Below are 27,602 nucleotides of genomic sequence, written 5' to 3'. Positions count from 1 at the left end.
TAACTTCCCCAGTTACAACATTTTGGCCAAAAAGGATGTGTGGTTTAGATTTGCTCTATAAATTCACCAAGAGAATCTCTCCCGTGGTGAAACAGTAATAGAGTAAATGGGAGCAGAAGTTGTGAAGGGACATTGATTGATTAAGGAAGTGGGGAAAATCTGTGGCAGATGGAGTTCAGTGTGGGGTGGGTGCGAGGTCATCCACTTTGGACCTGAAAAAGTTAAATCGGATTATTTACTAAAGGCGAGAAACTGGGAACTGTGGAGGATTATTTCCTCTGGTGGGGGACTCTGGAACAAGGGCCCACAACTTTAAGATTAGAGTTGGGCCACTAGGAGTGATATAAAACAGTGCTGGAAATACTCAGCAGGTCAGGTAGCATCTGTGGAGGGAGAAACAGGTAACATTTTAGATTGATGACCTTTCACAAGAACTGGCTCAGAAAGGCCATCAACCTGAAATATTAACTTGATTTCTCTCTCCACAGATGCTGCCGGACCTGCTGAGCATTTTCTGTTCATAATTCAGATTTCCAGCATCTGCAGCATTTTGCATTCAGGGGTGATATCAGGAAGGCCTTGTTCACACACAATGGTGGAAATCTGGAACATTCTCCCCCAAAAAGCTGTTGAGGCCACTGTGGCTATTCAGAACTGAGATTGATAGATTTTTGTCAGGTAAGGTTCGTGTTTGGAACAAAGGTGGATAAATGAAGTTAAGACACAGATCCGATTAGAACCACATCAGTCCTAATTCAGACAGGTCTGCAATTTCTCAGGATATCCTACTTTTTAAAAAAAGTCACAAGACTTTGCATTCCTCAATTCGATCCCAACCTGAAATAACGGATACTGGAAAGTGAACTACATTTCCCAACACTGAAGAGGCCATCACTGACACCCCCTCAATGTTGTCTTGCCTCTGTGTGCAAGGAACATCTACCTTTCTGTTAGATAGCTCCCTAAAGGCTGCTCTAAAATGGTAACTTATCATATGGGGACTCATGCTTACACCGTGGGCTACAAAGGGTTATGTGCTATGCCACGGCATGTAAATGAAGTTCTAATTATATTAAGATGCACTGATGAAGGGCATTGTTTAATTAAGTACTTAGAACACTTATAAAGAGAGACTGCTGGGACACTTGGTTGGTTGTGTAAGGGGGATGAAAGTATCCCTACGGAGTCTCACTTGGGTTCGGAGCTGTACTCCAGACATAACAGGAATGAGTGACAATGCCAAGTAACGTGTTAAAACAACAATTTTATTGAATAATGAATGATTATTGAATAATGAAAATTAAGATAATGATAGTGATATAACAATTATAATTGATTTAAAAAAAAAGTAAAAATAAAGATAACTTTATTGAAAGGAGAAAGCACTTTATATATTAAAAGGAAGAAAGGCAACTCTAATAATACTATATTACAGGCATATATATTATTTATATATTATATATATTTATTATTTTACGAATGTTAACCTCAAACTGGTCTGCTTACAACAACTCCCCAGAATGGATAACTGCAAATTAGTCTGTCCCACGACAGGAACCTAATTCGGTAAAATTCCCTTTGGTTCATACATCTCAAAGTCTCCAAATAACCTCACAGTGGATGGGTACTGCAGTCAGTCACTCTGTTCCTGGCCATTCCCCCAGCAGCCTCCAGTGGTTGACTATCCCACTCTGGCTGCAGCACTGAATCCTGGAAGCAGCGTCCCTTTTAAGCCAGATTTCTTGCTCCACTCCAGTCTTTCGCGACCTTGTTCAGATCTTCTCAAAACAGGCCTGGTAAACACATGTCCTTATCAATTCTCCTCACAGGCACTGCAGGCTCTCAACAAATTTGCCTATTCAAGTTGTTTACACATCCTTTGAACTGCCATCAGTCAGGCTGCATGTCCATCAATCAAACTTCATCTCCTGATTCCACACCATAGTTGACCGCCCCATGTAAGCCTAATCATTGTCCTGGTTGTAGTTCAAGGATCATCGAATACAGTAAGTAAAGGGACTTCTGATGAATAAAAAAATAACTTTTTCCCCATTAGATTACTAAAATAACAGAGTCGTAAACCAAACAAGAGCTGTGGATGGCCCAACATGGAAAACAAGGTCTTGGGAAAACACGTCCCTACTGATTTGTGCTTTGATTAACTAATCAATAATAATCACAGCTAGGTTTAGATCAATGTCTCCAAAGTATGATTCAATACAAAATAACTTTAAATATTCAACCTAGACTTAAAATCAAGAGCAAAGCAGAAATAAAATGCAAAAATACAAAATTGCAACAATTAGTGGCTGCTGTCCTCAGGCCTACAGTAGATAGGAAGCAGACGGATGGAATGCTGCATTCTGTAAATAAACCTATTATCAAGAAAAGTATTAGTGTCTAGCCTCGTACTTCTTCAAGTGGCTTGGGATTGGAATAATACAGCACATCTTTAAATTATCGACTCAGTGCTGGGAAATGGAATGATGGATACGGGGAAGTGAATTCGATGTTGGGATCTCATTGAGGGCTGCAATGTCATTTCAAATTAAACAAATTTCACCCTTAGAGTAAACACTAGACAAACAAGACTAGAGTCATTTAATTTGCAGCAGAGAAAGCAGCTGTTCACCAATTCTTGAACTTGAGCCGTTCAAGCCATAATTCATTTCACTTTTACTTCCCCGTGTACTTTTATACTCGATTTGAATTACATCGACAACACCAAATAGAGAAGTTAGCACTGAAAGAAGTCGAATTCAATGAATTTGAATCAAAAGCAGTAAATTTAAGCTTAAAAGCTGGTGTGTGTAACTCTTACCTGTGCACCCTCACGGGTTGACGGTATTCCAGAAAATATACAATGGTTAATGTACCCAAGGAACTCAGTGTGCCAAGGGATGGCCTTTTCCCTAGATTCTGTCACGTGTGACTGAGCAGCCTGACTGACATGTTACATACTGCGACAATGGGCTATGGGCAATGGAGGTATGTCTGACTCATTATCACTTTATTATTAGCACACGGATAATAGTCACATTGACAATTGTCAAGGAATAACCCATGGAGGGTTTTGCATCGTCATAACCTGCAAGGTGAAAACTTAACATTTACTAAGCTGTACTCTTAAGATCCATTATAGTGCAATCTCGTTCATGTATACCAGGTAGTGCAAATAATTGAACAAGACCTTGGATAGGTTGGTTCTATAGGCCCTTGTTAGTTTGACAGACAGAGCTTCCAACATTCCCATTATTGTTAAGCAGCAATATAACTGTCTATTAACCATCACTGTGCTGCTGAGTCACCATGTGGTGTAAGTATCTGAATTTTCTCCCAGGTTTGAGACTGCATTCAGTTGCTTTGTTACAGGCATACTCTCTAGTTGACCGTGAAGTTGGATATTGCCAAGGAAGTGCATTCATTGTGGGGCTGCTCCTCATGCAGGTTAGTGTGAATAATTTCTCCAGTGATGTACCAGGGTCAGCAATTCCTGCTGAACATTGTAATGGTATGGCGCTTGTGTCTAAGTATCTTAGTGTAAGGTCTCGACCCTTTCCCTGGTGTTTCAAGGATCAGCTTTGTTAGAGCAATCTTTTATTTCAGATATTTGATCCATATGGATTTCAGCAAAGCCTTTGACAAGGTCCCACATGGGAGACTTATAAAGAAGGCAAATGTGCATGGGATACAGGGTAATTTGATAAGGTGGATTCAAAATTGGCTTAGTTGCAGGAGACAGAGTGTGATGAGAGAAGGATGCTTTAGTGACTGGAAGCCAGTGTCCAGTGGCGTACCACAGGGATCTGTGCTCACCCTATTATTTGTCATTTATATAAATGACATAGATGACTATGTGGGAGGTAGGATTAGTAGGTTTGCGGATAACACAAAGATTGGCCGGGTGGTTAACGGTGAGGTTGAGTGTCTTGGGCTACAGGAAGATACAGATGGGATGGTCAAATGGGCAGGTAAGTGGCAGATGGAATTTAACCCTGAAAAGTGTGAGGTGATACACTTTGGAAGGAGTAATTTGACAAGGAAGTATTCAATGAACGGCATGACACTAGGAAGTTCTGAGGAACAAAGGGACCTTGCCGTGTGTGTCCATAGATCTCTGAAGGCAGAGGGGCATGTTAGTGGGGTGGTGAAAAAGGTATATGGGACACCTGCCTTTATCAATTGAGGCATAGATTACAAAAGTAAGGGGGTCATGTTGGAGTTGTATAGAACCTTGGTGAGGCCACAGTTGGAGTGCTGTGTGCAGTTCTGGTCGCCACATTATAGGAAGGATGTGATTTCACTGGAGGGGGTACAGAGGTGATTCACCAGGATGTTGCCTGGGATGAAACATTTAAGTTATGAAGAGAGGTTGGATAGACTTGGGTTGTTTTCGTTGGAACAGAGAAGACTGAGGGGTGACCTGATCGAGGTGTATAAGATTATGAGAGGCATGGACAGGGTGGATAGGGAGCAGCTGTTCCCCTTAGTTGAAGGGTCAGTTACGAGGGGACATAAGTTCAAGGTGAGGGGCAGGAGGTTTGGGGGGATGTGAGGAAAAATGTTTTACCCAGAGGGTGGTGACGGTCTGGAATGCACTGCCTGGGAGGGTGGTGGAGGTGGGTTGCCTCACATCCTTTAAAAAGTACCTGGATGAGCACTTGGCATGTCATAACATTCATGGCTATGGGCCAAGTGCTGGTAAATGCGATTAGGTAGAAAGGTCAGGTGTTTCTCATGTGTTGGTGCAGACTCGATGGGCCGAAGGGTCTTTTCTGCTCTGTGATTCACATAACCAGGTGTTCTGCACACAGGATGGAACTTGCTTTGTGCAGTATTAACCCAGTGAACAGGCCTTGACTGATGCTCCTGTATGAAAGCAGTGTGTAGAGTGTGTAATCCATCTAGCCCATTGAGATTAAACAAACAATCAGAAACTTGCCAGGTAGTCAGCCTAATTTTAGGGCATTATTATTCACAGCAGGCATCCTGTGAAAGATGCTGCCTGAACTACACCATCATAAAACTGAAATGCTGTCAAAGAGTAGTCGAATATTTATTCATTGACATTGTCAGGATGTAACAACCAGTTTTATGTGGATCTTTTAAAAATCTCATTCTAGGAGCCCTGTGAGTGCTCCAGGTGTTTATTCTGTTAAATGTTATAGCAATCTTGTAGACCTAGTAATCCCATTTCAAATAGAGTAACAGAATAGCCTCAGGGGAAGAATTTAAAACCCACATTTTATTCTCGCCATAACTATTTCCCACAGCTCTTCCAAGGGATTGTGTAAAGAGCTGGAAGCTTCTTTTACACCTTCTGTATTTGCTTCTTTGACAATGAAATCTTCCTCAATAATCGCTGCTCTTTAGCCAATAGCCTTATGGTTTAATTTGAGCCTGTGCAGAAATGAAATTGTTTGCACGTTTTCCCGGTGCCTCGCCTGCAGCAAATTTCTCTTTCCTTTTATAGATGCCCGAGGAAGAAGCCTTTTGTGTGTTTGTGCGTTTGATGCAAGAATATCGATTGCGGGAGCTCTTCAAACCCAGTATGGCAGAGCTGGGACTCTGCATCTACCAGTTTGAGTACTTAATACAGGTAACCAGCTGATTCCTACAAAGCCAGGCGTTGCATTCGAGAGAATTGAGAGAGAAACACTTGGAGTAAACTGAGCAATCCTTGCTCACTCACAAAAGCTTGGAGGTATTTTTCAAGTAGCATTTTAAAGGAGGAAAGCCAAGTTCAGAAGCAGCGAAGTGTAAAGAGGGAATTCCAGAACTTGGAGCTGAGGCAACTGAAGGTCTGGCCACCAACGGCAGAGCATTAAAATCAGGAACGCACAAGGGAATTAGATGAAGACAGATATCTGAGGGCTGTGGGGTTGGAAGACATTGCAGAGGTAGAGAGGGACGAGACCACGAAGGGTGAGAATTTTACAGTCAAGGTTCAGGTCAGCGAGGACAGGGGTGATAGGGAAACGGGACTTGGCGTGAGTTGAGAGGCAGGCAGCAGAATTTTAGATGACCTCAAGTTTACGGTGGGTGGAACGTGGGAGAGCAGCCAGGAGTGGGTTGGGATAGTCAATTCTAGAGTTAGTGAAGGCATCAATGAGGCTTTCCAAAGCAGATGAGCTGAGTTGGGGGTGAAGTCGGGCAATGTTGCAGAGGTGGAGATAGGTGGTCTTAGTGATGCAGGAATGAGAGGCTGGAAGTTCACTGCATGTGACACCAAAGCTGTGAACAAGACTGGCTTATTCTGAGACTGTTGCCAGGGTGAGGGATGGAGTTTGGAGCATGGACCAGAAACAATGGCTTCAGTCTTGCCAATGTTTAGTAGGAGGAAATAATGAATAATGAATGCCTGGAAGTGATTGCAAGCTATGTTAGAAATCTGAACTCCTAAATGAGATTAGATGTAAAATTACTGTAATGCGGTGCACCACAGAATGGATGTACGGGGCAATTGACTTCTGTTTTCTTCCTAACAAATTTATCCTTTCAAGCCCGCAGCAGGGTAGGATTACAAGACTGAATTGATAACTCCCAGTTATTTACAAGAGCCATAGAGTCAATTTACGGCACAGGAGGAGTTAATTTGGCCCATCTAGTCTATGCTGACTGTCCGTGGAGCACTCAGTCCCATTCCCCCGCTCTATTCCCCAAACCCTGCAAGTTTTTTTCCTTCAAATGCTCGTCCAATTTCCTTTTTGAAATAGTTCATTGTCCCTGTTTTAACCACACTTGTGAGCAGAGTTTTCTAGGTCATGACCACTCACTGTGTACAAAAGCTCTTCCTCTCGTTTCCCCGCATATCTTAGCCAAAACCTTAAACCTGTGCCCCCTAGTCCTTGCACTATCAGCTAATAAGGATCAGTTTTTTCTGACCTTAAGACACTTTTTATCCAATTAGACACTGACCCTCTTATTCCATGCATCACAATTTTGTTAACCAGTCTTTTATCTGGTACTTTTGTCAAAGGTTTTCTTAAAACCCATATAGCTGACAAACCATTGCATTCCCTTCATCAACCATCTCTGTTACTTCAAAGAATTCCGTTAGTTTGTCGAGCACAATCTGCCTTTTGCAAATCTGTGCTGGAACTTAATTAACCCAAACATCTCCAAGTGCCTTCAGTCACTAAAACCCTCCTCATAACTGATGTTGAATTGACTGGCCTGCAGTTGTCAGGACTGACCTTGCCTTTCTCCACTAAGGGTGTCACATTTGCCACACTCCAATTCTCTGGCACCTCACCCATATTAAGGGATGATTGGAAAATTATGGCAAGCCCTTTCTCTATCTCCACCTCCACTTCCTTTAGCAACCTGGGGTGCAAGCCGTCCAGATCAGATGACTTATCGACTCAAAATGTAGTCAGCCTATGCGATACCTCCTGTCTCTCAATTTTCACCCCATTCGTTACCTCTACCAATATTTTGTCAGCTTCCTCTTCTTTCATAAACACTAATGCAAAGTACTCATTAAGTATTCTAGCCTTACCCTGTGCCTCTGAGCATACATCACCCTTAGTGCCTTTCGGACCCACTCCATCTCCTACCCGGTGACTATTTATGTGCTACTGGAAGATTTTTGGGTTCCTTTTACGTTGACTGCCATTCTGTTCTCATACTCTCTCTTTGTCAGTCATATTTTCCTCTTCACTTCCCCTTAACCTATTGTATTTGATCTGTTTCTTGCTTGAAGAATTCACTTGACATGCATCATACACCCTCCTTCCTTTTTTGTTTCTTCGTTTTCTCTATATCTCTTGTCTTCCAAGGAGCCTGGGTTTTGGTTCCTGTGCCTTTCCCTCCTGTTGGAATGTACAAAGTCTGTGCCTGAAGCATCTCTTGCTGAAAGATCACCCATCGTTCTGTTACAGTTCTTTCTGTCTTTCTTTGGTTCCATTTTGCCTTGGCTGAATCCCTTCTGATCCCATTGAAAATAGCCTCTTTCAATTTAGATGTTCTACCTTACATTGCTTCTTGGTCTTTTGCATTACTAGTCTAAATCTTACGATATGATGATCACTCTTGCTCAAGTGTTCCCCCAGAGACATTTAGTCCACTTGGCCTGCCTCGTTTCCCAGCACCAGATTTTTTAAAAAAAATTAATTCACGGGATGTGGGCTTCGCTAGCTGGGCCAGCATTTATTGCCTATCCCTAGTGGCCCTTGAGAAGGTGGTAGTGAGCTGCCTTCTTGAACTGCTGCAGTCCATGTGGTGTAGGTACACCCACAGTGCTGTTAGGGAGGGAGTTCCAGGATTTTGTCCCAGCGACAGTGAAGGAACGGCGATATATTTCCAAGTCAGGATAGTGAGTGACTTGGAGGGGAACTTCCAGGTGATGGTGTTCCCATCTATCTGCTGCCCTTGTCCTTCTAGACGGCAGTGATTGTGAGCTTGGAAGGTACTGTCTAAGGAGCCTTGGTGAATTCCTGCAGTGTATCTTGTAGATGGTACGCAGTGGCGCTACTGTGTGTCGTGGTGGACGGAGTGAATGTTTGTGGATATGGTGCCAATCAAGCAGGATGCTTTGTCCTGGATGGTGTCAAGCTTCTCGAGTGTTTTGCAGCTTGCACTCATCCAGGCAAGTGGGGAGTATTCCATCACACTCCTGACTTGTGCCCTGTGGATGGTGAACAGGCTTTGAGGAGTCATGAGGTGAGTTACTCACTGCAGGATTCCTAGCCTCTAACCTGCTCTTGTAGCCACAGTATTTATATGGCTAGAACAGTTCAGTTTCTGGTCAATGGTAACCCCCCCCAGGATGTTGAAATTGGGGGATTCAGTGATGGTAATGCCATTGAACATCAAGGGGCGATGGTTAGACTCTCTCTCGTTGGAGATGGTCATTTCCTGGCACTTGTGTGGCACAAATGTTACTTGCCACTTGTCAACCCAAGCCTGGATATTGTTCAGGTCTTGCTGCATTTGGACATGGAGTGCTTCAGTATCTGAGGAGTCACGAATGGTGCTGAACATTGTGCAATCTTCAGCGAATATCCCCACTTCTGATCTTATGATGGAAGGAAGATCATTGATAAAGTAGCTGAACATGGTTGGGCTGAGGACACTACCCTGAGGAACTCCTGCAGTGATGTCCTGGAGCTGAGATGATTGACCTCCAACAACCTCAACCATCTTCCTTTATGCTAGGTATGACTCCAACCAGTGGAGAGTTTTCCCCTGATTCCCACTGACTCGAGTTTTGCTAGTGCTCCTTGATGCCACACTCGGTCAAATGTGGCCTTGATGTCAAGGGCAGTCACTCTCACCTCACCTCGGGAGTTCAGCTCTTTTGTCCATGTTTGAACCAAGGCTGTAATGAGGTCAGGAGCTGAGTGGTGTCAGTGAGCAGGTTATTGTTAAACAAGTGCCGCTTGATTGCACTTTTGATGACCCCTTTCATTACTTTACTGATGATGGAGAGTAGACTGATGGGGCGATAATTGGCCGGGTTGGCTTTGTCCTGCTTTTTGTGTACAGGCCATACCTGGGCAATTTTCCACATAGCCGGTTAGATGCCGGTGTTGTAGCTGTACTGGAAAAGCTTGGCTAGGGGTGCGGCAAGTTCTGGAGCACACGTCTTCAGTACTATTGCTGAAATATTGTCAGGGCCCATAGTCTTTGCAGTATCCAGTGCCTTCAGCCATTTCTTGATATCATATGGAGTGATTCAAATTGGCTGAAGACTGGCATCTGTGATGCTGGGGACCTCTGGAGGAGGCCGAGATGGACCATCCACTCGGCAGTTCTGGCTGACGGCCACAAGCTTATCTTTTGCACTGGTGTGACTGAGCTCCCCCATCATTGAGGATGGGATATTTGTGGAGCTGCTGCCTCCAGTGAGTTGTTTAATTGTCCCCCATCATTCTGGTTGTGGCAGGCCTGCAGAGCTTAGATCTGTTGGTTATGGGATCATTTAGCTATCACTTGCTGCTTGGCATGCAGGTAGTCCTGTGTTATAGCTTCACCAGGTCAACACCTCATTTTTAGGTCTGCCTGTTGCTGCTCCTGGCATGCCCTCCTGCACTCTTCATTGAATGATGTTCTTGATGGCAATGGTAGAGTGGGGGATATGTCAAGCAATGAGGTTATGGATTGTGGTTGAGTACAATTCTGTTGCTGCTGGTAGCCCACAGCCTCTCATGGATGCCCAGCTAGATCTGTTCGAAACCTATCCCATTTAGCACAGTGACAGTGCCACACAACATGATGGAGATGGGACGTCGACTGTGCAGTAGTCACTCCTACCGACACTGTCATGGACAGATGCATCTGCGGCAGGCAGGTTGGTGAGGATGAGATCAAGTATGTTTTTCCCTCTTGTTGGTTCCTTCACCACCTGCAGAAGACGCAGTCTAGCACCCATGTCCTTTAAGGCTTGGTCAGCCACACTTGGTAATGGAAATTGAATTCCCCCACCCAGAGTACATTCTGGCCCATGCCGCCCTCAGTGCTTCCTCCAAGTGGTGTTCAACTAAGCTAAGGGAGGGCGATGATTAGTGAATCAGATGGGTTTGATGGTCATCGTTAGACATTTTTATTGAATCCCGTATGCTGTGGCGGGATTCGAACCTGGGTCCCCAGAGCACTGACCTGGGTCTCCGGATTGTTAGTCCGACGACTATACCACTGCGCCATCGCCTCCCCTGCAACCATCCTGGTCAGGCCAAGAACATACTGGCCAAGGAAGTTCTCCTGTTCACATGTCAGAAATTCCTTCCCCTCTTTACCCTTTACTCCAGCATTATCCCAGTTGATATTTGGGTAATTGAAGCTCCCTAGTATCACTACACGATAGTTCATGTATATCTCTGTGATTTCCCTGCAGATTTAATCCTCTATCTCTCTCTCTTTTTGGGCACCTTCAGAATAGCCCCAGTAGCGTGATCTGTACCCTTGTTGCTTCTCAACTTGAATCAAATCGGTTCTGCCCTTGCCCTGTGAAGGATATCCTTTCTTTCTAATTCTACAATGTCTTCCATAATCAGTACTGCTACTCCACCTCCCTTGTTTTCCTTCCCTGTCTTTCCTGAGCATTTTATATCCATGTATATTGAGTGCCCAGTCCTCAGCATTTTTGAGCCATGTTTCTCTTGTTGCCACCACATCATATTCCTACACGGCTGTTTGTGCTTGTAGCTCACCAACCTTATTCACCAAAATATCTAAACTTTGTGCATTTACATACATGCATCGCAAACCTGTCTTTGTATTCCTGCTTCATCGTGCTCTCCTAATAGGGAAATACCCCATTCTCTGGTACAGTCCAACACTCCATTTATGCACCTTATTCATCTTTTCTGTTTCTATACGCTGGTGCCCATCCACCTGCCAATTTAGTTTAAATCCTCCCCAACCACACGAGTGAACTTCCCATCAGGGCAATGGTCCCAGTCCTGTTGAGGTGCACCTGTCCCTTTTTGACTAGGTTCCTCCTGCCCCAGTACCGGTCCCAATGTCCCAAGCCGTCCCTCCTGCACCATGCTTCAAGCCACGTACTGATCCTCCCTATCTTCCTATCTCTACTGTCACCAGCGCCTGGCACTGGGAGCAATCCAGAGATTAATTCTGTGATGGTACCCTCAGGGTCATACTTTCCAACATCTTCCCTAGCTTCTGAAAATCTGACCATAGAACCTCAATATCTGCCCCCTCTACTTGGTGACACTGATATGTGCCACAACTTGTGACTCCCTCCCTTCCCTTTGCAGAGTGTTCTGTCTCCTCTCTGTGATGTACTTTTCCCTGGCACCAGGGAGACGGCACAGCATGTGGAACTCATGATGACGAAACCTGGTCTGTCCCCCTAACTATAGAATCTCCTATGACAACTGCATTTCTACACTTTGCTGTCCCTTGCCCTCTGGTGCCATGATCTGACTGCACCTCTTTAAGGTATCGTCACTCCCAGCAGTCTCCAATCCCAAGTCCCAGTTTGAGAGCGGCGCACACCCCGAAGTCTCCACTTCCTGCCTCTTCCTGATGGCCGCCCGTCTCCAGTCCTGATCTCTCACTGCCTGTGTCGTGATCACCTCCTGGAACGTATGATCCTGGGAATTCTCATCCTCCCTCATGCTCCACAGTGACTGCAGCCCCTCAAGCTTGGAAAACCTGGGCTCGAGCTCAAGCAGCTGGAACTCCTCCTCCACCCGTGGCCCCCCCAAGAATCATGTCCTGAAGTTCCCACACCGCGCAGGGATTGTAAGCAGCAGCTCTCAGCTGCCCATCCATGACTGAAGAAAAAATCCTCGATTACCTCTTTTACAATCTATTGAGTAAAATGTTTAAGTCATTGACTTTAATGAATGCCTCTAGACCTGCTCTGTGCCAATGCTTGGATTATTATTGTGATTGTTGCACGCACCCCGATTGAAATTGGTCGTTTCCTGACTCCGAGTTTAAGGAAGTGCCTTGCTGTCCTGTGACGTCACTCCCCGCTGCTTTGTGGAATGCACCATGGCAGGTCCACACTCCCCCTTCGCTCAGTCTCTCGCGCACGTGGCCCCCTTGGCCGGCTCCACTTTGGTTAAACGAGCATTGGCTGCAGAAGCCAGCAGGATCACATGGTTACCCAATGGGGAGAGTAACCACTCAGCACCCAATCCTGGCAGGATTTAACACGTGGTCAGGTTGTTTTGAATTTTATCTAAAACAGGAAGGGGATGAAAGTTGAAGGTAGGCGTGTTGCGTGTACAGATCACTTTTTTGGGGGTAGGATTGCAGAGAGAGGCTTTAGATTTCTTACACCATGTAGGGTAACAGAACGCTTAATCTGGAGTTTTCTGTAGTGCACAGAGGGAGTTGCTTAAACTGTGATACCTGAATATGAATGAAACTAATTAAGACACTGAATTAAATGTTCAGAAGTGAACAGTGCAGCTAATGGAGTGCAGCCTGTTCTCTTGCCCTCTTGTACTTGTCTAATCAAAGTGAGTGCTTGATGGAGCTTTACGTCTTATTGGCCATGTGCCATAGTTGGCATCTGGATATTTCTGCTTCCTTTCAGTTTACCAGTGCAGAATAAAAGGCTTTAAATTGCTACGTTGTGGTGTAGCATGTCTGGGAGCAGTTACAGAACATTGTGACCTATTAGGCGTCTCTGTAATTAGCAATGCATGAAACTCTTCAGATTTTCACCACTAGCCTGAATCTGAAGTGATGTGCTGTGGAAATGCACTACAAAATGGATCATGTTCACAGGGACGCGATGTACAAGCCTCTAGATGAGGGGGGAAAAACGTGCCCAACATAACCCTTACTTACCTGGCAGGGGAGAGACCATGATCGTGGTTCTGCCAGGGCAAGGTCGTGAAGCAAATGCTATAACCAATCGAACCCCATACCATGGGGTATCAAACACCGTCTGAGTCACGGTGAAGGACAGCGAAGGAGGAGCACCTATGAATCGGGCCTTCTTCGCCAGGAGGATCCTGTTGAAGGCGTGTGGATTTGAAGCTGCGGAGATCTACTCCCTGCAGCACTTCCCCAGCGCTGGATATTTCGACGTGAGCTTCAGGAATGTTGCTGCCTGCGTCAAGTTCCTGAAGGTGTTTGAGGAGAAGAGAGACCAGCCGGAGATGAAGATCCTGACGGTGGAGCCGCTCTTTGCTCTGCCGTTGCAACGGGACCGTGTGGTGACGGTGCATCTCTACAACCCCCACGTCCCTGTCATCGACGTGCTCACCTTCCTCACCAGGTACTTCGACAAGGTGGGGAGCTGCACCGAGGTTAGAGACGATTTGGGGATCTGGACAGGCAAACGCCAGTTTAAGGTCACGCTCAAGACCGATGGTCAGGGAGCCACCTTCCACCCTCCTTCCAGATTTGCTATCGGGGGAAGCCGTGGTTACCTTGTCTACGCTGGGCAACCCAAACTTTGTTGCTCATGTGGCAAGTCTGCTCATGCAGCGGCCAACTGCAGCGCCTCCCTCTGCAAGAACTGCAAACAGGAAGGGCACCAGACAAAGGACTGCAAACAGACTAAATGCTGCAACCTGTGTGGCGAGGCAGCTCAACTCTACAGGACCTGCCCCAAATGCTGCCTCACTTATGCACGGGCAGCCAAAGCCAACGAGGGGGAAGCAGGGAAATGCTTCATGTCACTACTACCAAGGACACTTGCAACACTCCAACCACCATGGCCCCCAGTGAGAACAACGGGACAAAGGAGGACACAGAGAGAGACAAGGTGGAGGAAAAGATTGAGGCAACAGACAGCCGATCAACAGCACTGCCCCCTGAACCTCCCACTCCTCAGGAGAGCAAATCAATGGAGGAGGAGGAAGCAGTGGAAAATCAGCAGGGGGAAGTAGCAGCTGGTCGGGAGGAAACGACTCTCGTTCCTCCGGCCTGGGTATTCTGCTGCGGGGAGGCAACTTCACCGTCTCCGAGGTTAAGGAGGTGGTGGGCGGGCGCCTCCTCGTAGCAGACGTCATGTACAAGAATGCTCCACTCCGGTTAATTAACGTGTACACCCCGGCACAAGGGGCTGAGCGGCTGGAGGTTTTTCAGCAGCTCCCACTGCTGCTGGCGACCTCCAGGCCGGTCATTCTGGGCGGTGACTTCAACTGCATCATCGATGTGGCTGGACGATCCAGCAGGGCCGACAGCAGATTGGACGCTACGTCCAGATCCCTGATGGAAACAGTTAAGGATGCCAAGCTGCACAACGTCTTCAGCAACCCTGCAGACGGAGCGCAGCGTAGGTACACCTGGTCGCGGCCAGACGGGTCCATCCGTTCCAGGATATATTTGCTGTTTGTGTCCCGAGCGTTCGCAGTCAGATCCACCGATGTCAAGCCAGTGTTCTTCTCTGACCACTGCCTCCTACTGGCTGACTGTCACTTAAAGGAAGACCAGAGGGTGGGCAGGGGGGCATGGAAGCTAAACGTGCAACTGCTGACCCCAGAGAACATTGAGGAGCTCAAGAGGGTTTTCAAAGGTTGGAGAACCGTGAAACCCCTCTTTGAGTCCCTGACACACTGGTGGGAAGTGATCAAGGGAAACATCAAGAGGTTTTTCATCCTCAAAGGCACCCAGAAAGCTAGAAAGGAACAGAGGGAAATGTCTCGACTCCAGAAAAACATGCAGAATCTGCTCCGGCTGCAGTCGATGGGGGTCGATGTCAAGGAGGAACTCCAAGAGGTGAAGAGCCAGCAAGCCTCGCTCTTTGCCTCGGAGGCCTCCAAGATCATCTTCCGTTCCAGAGTCCGCTCCGTGGAGCAGGATGAGACGTGCTCACGTTTCTTCTTCCAAAAGGTACACAGAGAGAGCTCTGTGATCAGCAGCCTGAAGGAAGAAGACGGCTCAGTAAAGTCATCACAGTCCGACATTTTGAGGATCAGCAAATCCTTTTATGCCAGATTGTATGACGTGAAGCCCACAGACAGCACGGCCTCCCAGTCCTTCCTGTCCTCTATCACGGAGGTCTTGGATCAGGAGAAGGCCTTTGACAGAATATCGCACACCTACATGGTGGATGTGCTCTCCAAACTGTAGTTTGGGGAGGGAATTTGAAATTGGATCCAACTGCTCTACACTAACATCAGTAGCGCAGTCTCAATCAATGGGTGGGAAACAGATCGTTTTCCGATTAAATCTGGAGTCAGGCAGGGCTGTCCTCTCTCCCCTGTCCTGTTTGTGTTTTGCATAGAACCCTTTGCCGAGTCCATCAGGAAGGATCCGGGCATAAGAGGAGTGATGATCCCAGGCAGTGGAGGCACTCAGATCAAAGCCTCCCTGTACATGGACGATGTCGCCGTCTTCTGCTCGGATCCGCTGTCGGTGCGCAGACTGATCCACATCTGCGACCAGTTCGAACTGGCCTCGGAAGCCAAGGTAAATCGTGGGAAGAGCGTGGCCATGTTCTTTGGGAACTGGGCTGACCGATCCTTTGTCCCCTACACCGTCAGGGCTGACAGCTTGAAGGTGCTGGGGATATGGTTCGGAGGGACCGGGGCATGCGTTAGAAACTGGAAGGTACGAGTGTCTATGGTGAAATGAAAACTGGGCATGTGGGAGCGACGCTCCCTCTCCATTGCGGGTAAGGACCTGGTCATCAGGTGTGAGGCACTCTCGCTGTTGCTGTACGTGGCACAGGTCTGGCCCATTCCAGACACCTGCACGATGGCGATCACCCGAGCCACCTTTAACTTTATCTGGAGGTCGAAAATGGATCGTGTCTGCAAGGACGCGATGTACAAGCCTCTAGATAAAGGGGGAAAAAACGTGCCTAACATCGCCCTCATACTGATGGCCAACTTTGTGTGTGGCTGCATCAAGCGGTGCGTAGACCGTCAGTACGCAAACACCAAGTGTCACTACGTGCTGAGGTTCTACCTGTCCCCGGTGTTGCGAAGGATGGGTCTGGCCACGCTGCCGCGGAACGCTCCAAGTAGTTGGACCGTGCCGTACCACCTGTCCCTGGTGGAAAAATTTATGCAGAGAAACACCTATGACCACAAATCCATCAGGCAGTGGTCGGCACGTAACGTCTTAGAGGCCCTGCGGGAAAAGGAGAGGGTGGACCCTGTGGGATGGTTTCCCGAGCAGACTGTTATTTGGCAGAATGCCTCAACGCCAGAACTTTCCAACAAGCACCAAGACGTGACTTGGCTGGTGGTGAGAAAGGCCCTCCCCGTCAGATCCTTCCTACACGCCAGGAGTCTCACCCACTCTGCACATTGCCCTCGAGGTGGCTGTGGTGGGGAAGAGACCGTTGTTCACCTCCTTGTAGATTGTGCCTTTGCAAAGAAGGTCTGGAGAGAGATGCAGTGGTTTCTGTCGAGGTTCGTCCTGAGCAGTTCTGTGACACAGGACTCTGTGCTCTACGGGCTGTTCCCAGGGACACACACCGAGACAAACATCAACTGCAGCTGGAGGATCATCAACTCGGTGAAAGACGCTCTTTGGTCTGCCCGAAACTTGTTGGTCTTCCAGCGCAAAGAGTTGTCCCCGACCGAGTGTTGCAGACTGGCACATTCCAAAGTCCAGGACTACGTGCTGAGGGACGCACTAAAGCTTGGGGCAGCTGCCGCAAAGGCGCAATGGGGAAGGGTCACTGTCTAAGACCTTTCTGCCAGGGCACCGAGGGACTGGGAAATGTTTAAATCCCCTCGGGCTGTACAGCTCAAATGAATGTCTGCAAATGATTGTAATATTCATTGTTTGTACTTATGCACCTGGTGATACATGTTGTAAAAGCTGAATCTGATTGTACCTTTGTGATGGTGATTTTGAAGTGGTTTGAAATGTTGTTCCAGATATTTTATGAATAAAGTATATTTTTCCAAAAAATAGTCAGTCCGACATTACAGGGACTGTTCAGCTGCACAGTGTAGATTAACCAGCCAGTCCGACATTACAGGGAATGTTCAGCTGCACAGTGTACATTAACCAGCCAGTCCGACATTACAGGAAATGTTCAGCTGCACAGTGTACATTAACCAGCCAGTCTGACATTACAGGGAATGTTCAGCTGCACAGTATACATTAACCAGCCAGTCTGACATTACAGGGACTGTTCAGCTGCACAGTGTACATTAACCAGCCAGTCTGACATTACAGGGACTGTTCAGCTGCACAGTGTCCATTAACCAGCCAGTCTGACATTACAGGGACTGTTCAGCTGCACAGTGTACATTAACCAGCCAGTCCGACATTACTGGGAATGTTCAGCTGCACAGTGTACATTAACCAGCCAGTCCGACATTCCAGGGAATGTTCAGCTTGTTACAAAGAACATGCTCCAGTTCCACATCATCAAAGACAAACTGTGCACTATATGATTGTGCTGTTGGGCTGGAGCAGTTTCAGTGAATTCTGAAGACTGCTAGCTATAAAGACGCTAACATTTATTTTCACATATTCACAGATTAAGGAGAACATTCTTACAAGCTTCTGACCATACTTGCTTTCCTTTCACTTCAGATTGTCCCAGAATCTCACATCACATGAGAAAGTCACTTCCTTCTCTGACATCACAGACTATTACAGTTAACCCTTTATGGGACTGAGTCTAACATACTCCATTGTACCACATTCACTCCAAGATGCAAAGACTGAGGACACCTGAAAAGATGGACAAGACTCCTGAATAAAAGGAATAGGGGCAGAGTGTAATATTAATACAAGCTCCCTGCTTATAGCAGCCATTTGGGATGATGATCCCTCAAATGAAACTACTACGAGGTTAAGAAGCACACAATATAAGGCCAGTGGAAATCACTGGACATTGTTGCACTTTGGGTGGGATTTATACCTTTTCTTTCAAGTCAGCGACGCCCCCCTGCAAATCGCCCACCTTCTGAGACACCTCCTTCTTTGCATGTAGTTCAGATTGGAAAGAGCTGGGCAGTTCCAGTTCTTGTTGCTGTGTAAAAATCATTTAAACTAAAAGTCACGAAATAGCTAACCCCAGAATTTCTTTGTGCTTCTTGTCTTGAAATGTATTCGCTGGAACATTTTCTCCAGAACAATCTTATGAGAGTGAGAGATTTGAAATTACAAAACAAATTCTTTCACCAATGACACACCATAAACCTCACTACTCAGTGAAATCAAACGGAGGGAGCTCGGGCTGTGACTTGGTTGGAGTTCCCGAGTCTTGGTGAATATACAATTTAGAATTTCGAAACAATCTGGAGACAAAGTTAATGAGGCAACTTTTAAACGAGGCTAAAATTGAATTTTCAGGTTCCCAAAACTTCTTCCTGAAGCTTCGTCCTGATCTGGTTCAGTTCTTCAGTCGTTCTGGTGATCGCTGTCTTCAGCCTTTGGTTTTCCTCACTTACCTGATCCAGTCGTTCCTGCAGATGGACACATTTCATTATTAAAAGTAACTGTGGATACACAACAGGAAACAGAGCTCTGCTTCAGGTAGGTGCATAATTCCAAGCAGTCAGGCCCGGCAGTCAGAGAGGCTGATGGGTGAAAACCAGAAACACGAGTCCTGGCAGGAACCAAACAGGCTGTCTTTAATTTAACCGAGGACGGTTTGGAGAAAGTTCTCACACATCCAGGTTCTGATGTCAGTAATTGTTGCTGTCACACTAGCTGTTCTCTGTGACTTTGATGAATGGGGTCCCGGTGCTGTGAGAGACAGGGCGGGAGATTAGAGGGTTTCAAATAAGGATCAGTGGGAGGGGTGACAGCATAGGTGAGAGACAGCAATATCTTCCAAGATTGGAGAAAAATCTGGAGATTGGGCAGCAGCTGCAGAGAGAGTGTGAACGGGTTAAGTGTGCATTTCTTAAGGAGTGAGTGTCAATGGCAGTCTGGACAATGATCAAATGGCAAATCCTAGTCACGATGACAAGTGGCTTGTTCTCAAGGTTTCTGTGAATGCTGCTCCGGAACTAATACCTAGTGGAAGAGTTTGAGGAGTGAAAGAGAGTGGACGGTCTATACACTGGATCTTGACCTCCGATCCCACTGAGTGACCACCTCCTCCTGACACTGTGACCCTTGCCTCCTCAGTTCACCCTTCACCTCCCTCTCACCTTCTTCTTCACAGCCGCCAGTTGGGTTTGTTTTTTGTGCCAACCTTGGTGTTCGGTCCAAGTTCCACCGATCTGGTAACTGGTGCCTTTTCTCTGTTACCGTCTCCAGCAGCTGAATCTTTCTGTTGTTTCTTAGCAACCGGAACTGGAGACAGGACTTGGGTCTGGTTTGAGTGGGACGCCTCGGGATGTATAAAAGTTTCTTTGTCTCTGTGGTGTACAATTTCCCTGACTTCTTCCATTGTTCGTCCAATGAGGCAGGATAGGATATTTGGTGCACCATACTGAGCCGGTAGTGTAGACATTGTTCATCATCATCATTTACAACACTATTCCTGATGTTCATATGCTGTCTAGCTTTCTTTTCCATTGCTGACTTATGAACATACGAAATAGGAGCAGATGTAGGCCATTCGGCCCCTCGAGTCTGCTCTGCCGTTCAATAACAGTAGGGCTGATCTGTTTGTGTTTCGACTTCTACGTTCCCACCTACCGCCGATAACCTTTGATTCTGTTGCCTGACAAGAATCTTTCTTAAAAATATTCAATGACCCCACTTCCACCACTTTCTGACGCAGAGTTCCAAAGTCGCACAACTCTCATCTCTGTCTGATAAGGGTGACCCCTCATTTTAAAACAGTTGCCGCTAGTTCTGACTCACCCACTAGAGGAAACATGCTTTCTAATTCCATCTTGTCAAGACCATTCAGGATCTTATAGACTTCAATCAGGTCACCCCTCACTCCTCTAAACTCCAGTGGAAACAAGCCCAGCCTGTCCAACCTATCCTCATAAGACAATCTGCTCATTCCAGGTATCAATCTAGTAAACCTCCTCTGAAACACCTCCAACATACTTAATTCTTCCTTAAATAAGGAGACCAAAACTGCACACAGTATTCGAGATGTGGTCTCACCAATGCCCTGTCCTGTATTTCAATTACAAATCCTTAAGCAAAGGGCTTGCTGCCGTCTCAAACAAAACTCTCTCCGCTACCAAGGCTCTGCTGTAATTTATTTATCTTCATGACATCATAACACGAGGACTGTATGACATCAGAAGAGTCCATTATTTCGAAATGATCCACATCAAAGCTACAGGAAAAACATTGAAACGTAGCAACATGAGTTTCACTATTCAATGAGATTATGGCTGATGTGAATCCTAACACTATTTACCTGCCTTGTCCCCATCTCCCTGAGTTCCCTGGTCCACCAAAGCTCCTTCAATCTCAGGTTTTAAATGATTAATTGAGCTTGTCTCTGTGATTGTATAGTGGGATCGAGTTCTACCCTTCTCCCACCCTTTGTGTGATGAAGTGTTTCCTAACTTCTCTCCTCAATGACCTGGCTCTGATTTTCAGGTTTTGTCTCTTTGTCCTGGGCCTGGATTTCCCCCACTATCCTGCCCCAAATCGAGTGGGATAGCTCAAACACAAACAGCTCGGGAGGAAGACTAGTGTAGGGAGAGATTGAGGCAATCCCAGCCTGTGAAGTCAAACATTTCCAAGTTTACATCAATAATTCCAACCTTTCAAAGCGCTAGATCGGAGATTACACTCTGGGAGCTTTCTGATATGGTGGCCAAGTGTGTCTGTATGATGTCATCACCCTCTGCCTAATTTAAAGGCCCATGGCAACAATTAACAGCAGCAGATTAATAGTGAAATGTCTGTGAACTGATCGTCCATCCGTGCTAAATGGATGCATGGGTCCATGTCAGGAGTTTGTGTGTTTAATTTGAGACAATTTCAGAAGAATAAAAATGCAAAGTTTTAAAGCAAACAAGTTGAGAGGGAATGTGAGAGGGAACTTATTTTGCATAATGTCCATTGTGTTTCTGATATGGAGTAAGAGAGAATTGTTTTTAATGAAGAGAGAAGATGTTGGAAATGCTCAGCGGGTGTGACAGCGGGTGTGTAGAGAGAAAGAGAGTTGCAGTTTCAGGCAGATAAGTTTTGATGAGGAGTGGGAAAAGTTTGAAATGTGATGGGCTTTAGGCGAGGGGAGGGTGATAAAATGAAGAAAAGGGAAGGTGTGTGATTGGGTGTAAGAGAGGAGAGATGAAACGCCCTGGTCAGGTTGCAGTGCCACGAAATGAGGAATGAGCAGGAGGGAGAATTCCAGCAGGTGGGGTTATATTTTCTTCTAAAAGAATGGCACAAAAACACAGCAAAATGGTGGCTGAAATAGCTCAGTTGGGACAGTGTTAGATTGAGGATCTGAAGCTCCCTGGTTCAATCCTATGTTTCAGCAGCTCTCATTCTGGGAGCTCTTTGCTGCTCTCACTCCACATATCCCCCGATTCCCTGAGATCCAAAATCTGTTCTTTCTCAGCGTTAACTATATTCAATGATGGAGCATCCACTCCCCCTCTGGGGTAGAGAATTCCACAGATTCACAACTCTCAGTGAAGAAATGTCTCCATATTTCAGTTGTAAATGATGGGCCCCTTATCCTGAGTCAGTGCCCCCATGTTTCAAGATTTCCCAGCCAGGGGAAACAACTGCTCAATATTTACCCTGTCAATCTTCCTCAGTATCTTATATGTTTCAATGCGATCAGTTCACATTCTTCAAAACTTCAATGTTTATACCCTCAATCTGCCCAAACTTTTCTTATAAACAATCCCCTTCACCCCAGGGGTCAACCTGGTGAACCTTCTCTGAATTGGCTCCAATGTAAGTGTATTTGTCATTGAGTAAGGTGCCTAAATCTGTCCGCGGTGCAGTCGGAGTGGTCTCACCAAAGCCCTGTACAATTGTAACAAGACGTCCCTACTTTTACACTCTGTCCCCCTTGTAATGAAGCCCAGCATTCAACTTGCCTTCCTAATTCCTGCCTGGACTTGCATGCTAACTTTTGGAGTTTCATGTATGAGGGACACCCAGTTCCCTCTGTACTGCAGCATTCTGCAGTCTCTCTGCATTTCAATAATATTCTGCTATTCTGTTCTTCCTGCCAAAGTGGATAACCTCACGTTTTCCCACATTTTTATCCATCTCTGAAATATCGGCCGACTCCCTTAACCCATCGATATCCCTTTGCCGTGATTTTCCGGCCCCATGTGGCAGTGCCCATCACAGGGGATGGGGCAGGTCAGCCAAAGTTCCATTAACTTTTGGCGGGACCGGAAGATCCTGGTGACAGGTGGTGCTGGAAAATCCCGACCTGTGTGTCCTGGCAATTTGCTTTCCCACCTATCCTTGTATTGGATGCAAATTTGTCAATAATCTCGGTCCCTTCATCCAAGTTGCTCATATGGATTGTAAGTAGTTGAGATTCCAGCACGGGTCCCTGGGACACTCCTCTAGTGACCGTTAGCCAACTTGAAAATGAACTAATTCTGCTGACCACCCAGCATTCTCCATGGCACCGGAAAAGACAACGGCAAACTCAGCCTTGTCAACACTGCAAAGTCCTCCTAACTATCATCTGGGGGCTAGTGCCAAAAGCTGTCTCACAGACTAGTGAAGCAATGGAATCATACCTCACAGATCAGGTCCCAGAAACCACCGTCATCATCCCAGCAAAGGTGGCCGCACAGTGCTATACTGTCGGGAGGGAGTGTCGACTCTGGACCCCATGAAGTCTCATGGTATCAGGTCAAACAAGAAGGAAACCTCCTTCTGATTACCACGTACCGTCCTCCCTCAGCTGAAGAATTTGCGCTCCTCCATACCGAACACCAATTGACGGAAGCACTAAGGGTGACAAGGTCGCAGAATGTACTCTGGGTAGGGACTTCAGTGTCCATCACTAAGAGTGGCTCGGTTGCACAACTACTGACTGAGCTGGCTGAGTCCTAATTGACATAGCTTCTAGACTGGGTCTGGGGCAGGTGGTGAGGGAAAAAAAATGATTGACTGCATCCTCACCCACCTGCCTGTCGCAGATGCATCTGTCCATGACAGTATCGGTAGGAGTGACCATTGCACAGTCATTGTGGAGACCAAGTCCTGCCTTCACATTGAGGATACCCTCCATCGTGTTGTGTGGCGCTACCACTGTGCTAAATGGGATAGATTTCAAACAGATCTAACAAATCAAGACTGGGCTTCCATGAGGCGCTGTGAGCCATCAGAAGCTGCAGAATTGTACTCGAACACAACCTGTAACCTCATGGCCCTGCATATCCCCCACTCTACCATCATCACCAAGCCAGGCGATTGACCCTGGTTCAATGAAGAGTGCAGGAGGGCATGCCAGGAGCAGCACCAGGTATACCTAAAAATGAGGTGTCAACTTGGTAAATCTATAACACAGGACTATTTGCGTACCAACCAGCATCAGCAACAAGTGATAGACAGAGCTAAGCAATCCCACAACCAACGGATGAGATCTAAGCTCTGCAGTCCTGCCACATCTAGTTGTGAATGGTGGTGGACAATTAAACAACTCACTGGAGGAGGCAGCTCCATAAATATCCCCATCCTCAATGATGGGGGAGCCCAGCACATCAGTGCAAAAGATAAGGCTGAAGCATTTGCAACAACTTTCAGCCACAAGTGCTGAGTGGATGATCCACCTCAGCCTCCTCCGGAAGTCCCCAGCATCACAGATGCCCGTCTCCAGCCAATTCGATTCACTCCACGTGATATGATGAAACAGATGAAGACCCTGGATACTGCAAAGGCTATGGGCCCTGACAATATTTCAGCAATAGTACTGAAGACTTGTGCTCCTGAACTTGCCATGCCCCTAGCCAAGCTGTTCCAGTACAGCTCAACACTGGCATCTACCCGGCTATGTGGAAAATTGCCCGTGTATGTCCTGTACGCAAAAAGCAGGGCAATCCAACCCAGCCAATTACCGCCCCATCAGTCTACTCTCGATCATCAGTAAAGCAATGGAAGGAGTCATCAACAGTGCTATCAAGCAGCACTTGCTGAGCAATAACCTGCTCATTGATGCCCAGTATGGATTTCGCCAGGGACTCTCAGCTCCTGACTTCATTACATCTCCAGAACCTGTGGAATTTTGTAAGATGACAGCCCATGCATAAACTCTCTCTGCAGCCACTTCTTTTGGACCCTAGAATGCAGGCCATCAGGTCCAGGGGACTTGTCAGCTTTAAGTCCCATTAGTATTCCCATTACACTTTCTTTCGTGATAGTGGTTGTTTTAAGACCCTTGCTCCCTGTAGCCCCTTGACCTTCCACTATTATTGGGATGTTGTTCGTGTCGTCTACCATGAAAACAGATACAAAATATTTTATTCATTCATGAGGTTTGGGCATCACTGGCTCAGCCAACGTTTATGGCCCGTCCCTCATTGCCCTTGTGAAGGCGGTGGTGAGCTACCCTCTTGAACCACTGCAGTCCCTGTGGTGTAGGTACACCCACACTGCTGTTAGGGAGGGAGTTCCAAGATTTGGACCCAGCGATAGTGAAGGAACGGCGATATATTTCCAAGTCAGATGGTGAGTGGCTTAGCAGGGAACTTCCAGTTGGTTGTGATCCTATTTATCTGCTGCCCTTGTTCTTCGAGATCGGAGTGGTCGTGGATTTTGAAGGTGCTGTTCTAGGAGCCTTGGTGAGTTTCTGCAGAGCATCTTGTGCACTGTGTATTGGTGATGGAGGGAGCGAATGATTGTGCATGGGGTGCCAGTCAAGTGGGCTGCTTTGCCTTGGATGGTGTCAAGCTTCTCGAGTGTTGTTGGAGCTGTACTTGTCTAGTCAAGGGGAGATTATTCCATCACACTCCTGACTTGTAGATGGTGGACAGGCTTAATGGAATCAGGAGGTGAAATACTCACTGCAGGATTCATGGCTTCTGACCTGCCCTTGTAGCCACAGTATTTATGTGGCTCGCCCAGTTCAGTTTCAGGTCAATGGTAACCCACAGGATGTTGATAGTGGGGAATTCAGTGGCGGTAATGCCATTGAATTTCAAAGGGAGATGGTTAGATTCTCTCTGGTGGGAAGTGTTCATTGCCTGGTACTCATGTGGCACGAATGTTACTTGCCACTTGTCAGCCCAAGCCTGGATATTGCCCAGGTTTTGCTGCATTTGGACATGGGCTGCTTCAGTATCTGAGGAGTCCTGAATGATGCTGAATATTGTGCAATCATCAGTGAACATCCCCATTTTTGACCTTATGATGAAGGGAAGGTCTTTGATGAAGCAGCTGAAGATGGTTGGGGTTTGGACACCGCCCTGAGGACCAAGGCTGTGATGAGGTCAGGAGCTGAGTGGCCCTGGCAGAACCCAAACTGAGTGTTAGTGAGCAGCGACAGTGCTAACAAGCAGCACTTGTGACAACCCCTTCCATCACTTTGCTGATGATCGAGAGTCGACTGATGGGGCAGGAATTGACCGGGTTGGATTTGTCCTGCTTTTTGTGGACAGGTCACATATGGGCAATTTTCCACTTTGCTGGGTGATGCCAGTGTTGTAGCCGCACTGGAACAGCTTGAAGAGGGGAACGGCAAGTTCTGGAGCACAAGCCTTCAGTACTATTGCTGGAATATTGTAAGGGCCAGTGCAGATGCAGATCCAGGGCTCTTCAGCCATTTCTTGATATCATGAGGAGTGAATCAACTCGGCTGAAGACTGGCATCTGATGCTGGAGACCTCAGGAGGAGGCTGAGATGGATCATCCACTCGGTCCTTCTGGCACCACTGATGACAGCAAACCTCAAACACTCCAATACAGTGAGCCCCCTCTCCAGGGGGTGAACATCACCATGGAAGAGAGTGAGGCAGCCTGAGTAAACATCCACACCAGCCAGGCTCAGGAACAGGTCCACAAGGAGGCCCCAGATCTGCTCACATCCCCTCCCCCTCATGCCAGGCCTGCTCACACCCCCTCCCCCACACTGGGTGGCTATAGATACCAAGCCTGGGGTCTGAAGCACCCAGAAAAAAAATGAACAATTCCTGCTTCTCTCAACCTTCAGTAAACCCATCATTCAGGAGGCCTAGTTCTGTGCTTGGATAGACTAACACCAGTCATTAGGTCCATGGAGATATTTAACTAACAAGGAGAATGCATAGACCATTCAGCTCCCTGACACAAGGTAGAAGGAGTCTCTGCTTTATTGATCATTTGATCACTGTTTGACCTGAGTTTGCTTGTGTTTCCTGTACAGGAGCAAGGCCAGCAATGAACAAAGAAAAGAACAAAGAAAAGTACAGCACAGGAACAGGCCCTTCGGCCCTCCAAGCCTGCGTCGATCATATTGCCCGTCAACTAAAACATTTTGCACTTCCGGGGTCCGTATCCCTCTATTCACATCCTATTCATGTATTTGTCAAGCTGCCTCTAAAACACCACTATCGTACCTGCTTCCACCACCTCCTCTGGCAGCGAATTCCAGACGCTCACTACCCTGTGTAAAAAAACTTGCCCCGCACATCTCTATAGTTTTCTCCTCTCACCTTAAATCTATGTCCCCAAGTAATTGACTCTTCCACCCTGGGAAAAAGCTTCTGACTATCTACTCTGTCCATGCCACTCATAATTTTGTAAACTTCTATCAAGTCGCCCCTCAATCTCCGTCGCTCTAGTGAGAACAATCCGAGTTTCTCCAACCTCTCCTCATAGCTAATAACCTCCAGAATGAAGCAGAGATCAGGGAGACAGCTGTCACAGTCAGGGCCACGATCAGGACCACCTCAGACTCCACACCTACAAAGCAATGAGAAACCAATGGTTAGTGAAGGAAACACTGAGGGGGAAATGGAAACCAGTAGTCGGCCAACTCACCACCTGGAGACCTCTCCTGCATCCTTCGCTCAGCCTCATTCAGGGACTCTGTTGCCAGCTTGGTCACATCAGTATCCAGAATGAGCAGGGCTCCAAGTGAGGCCTCACCCACCCACTTCAATCCAGCTTCACTCTCTGCAACATCAAACATTCCAGTTAGAGAGGGGAAAGGGGGACGTCCAACATCTAGAGGATCAATGTCCCACCAGCTTCAGGTACAAGATCTCTCCTTCCTCTGGGACCAAACCACAACTCCCTTGTGGCACCACAGTTACCCACATGGCAACAGGCACAAATGTCAATGCTCGATTCCTCCAATGGGGTCCAGCTAAACAAGAGAAAGAGCTCATCAACCAGGTTGTGCATCACATCTCCACACAACA

At 46.8% G+C, this 27,602-nt stretch overlaps 1 protein-coding gene across 4 annotated transcripts in view; it reads left to right on the top strand.

Annotated features, from left to right (window-relative positions):
* LOC144668777 (EVI5-like protein) overlaps positions 1 to 26,705 on the top strand; it is a 37,973-nt gene extending 11,268 nt beyond the window's left edge. The window contains exons 4-7 of one of the 4 annotated variants that reach the window (XR_013573554.1): positions 3,373 to 3,447; positions 5,474 to 5,599; positions 18,703 to 18,885; positions 26,603 to 26,705. Coding sequence is in view for 2 of the 4 variants with exons in the window: in XM_078531106.1 (XP_078387232.1) it covers positions 3,373 to 3,447; positions 5,474 to 5,599; positions 26,603 to 26,620 (219 nt within the window). In the remaining 2 variants the exon portion in view is untranslated. The remainder of the gene's footprint in view (positions 1 to 3,372; positions 3,448 to 5,473; positions 5,600 to 18,702; positions 18,886 to 26,602) is intronic. The other 3 variants (XR_013573555.1, XM_078531106.1, XM_078531107.1) reach the window with 3 other exon arrangements.
* Positions 26,706 to 27,602: the final 897 nt, after the last annotated feature.

This window comes from Cetorhinus maximus, chromosome 28, assembly GCF_964194155.1.
Source record: "Cetorhinus maximus chromosome 28, sCetMax3.hap1.1, whole genome shotgun sequence".
Lineage (NCBI taxonomy): Eukaryota > Metazoa > Chordata > Chondrichthyes > Lamniformes > Cetorhinidae > Cetorhinus > Cetorhinus maximus.
Note: the sequence above shows the minus strand (reverse complement) of the source record. Positions and strands in the feature narration are given on the sequence as shown.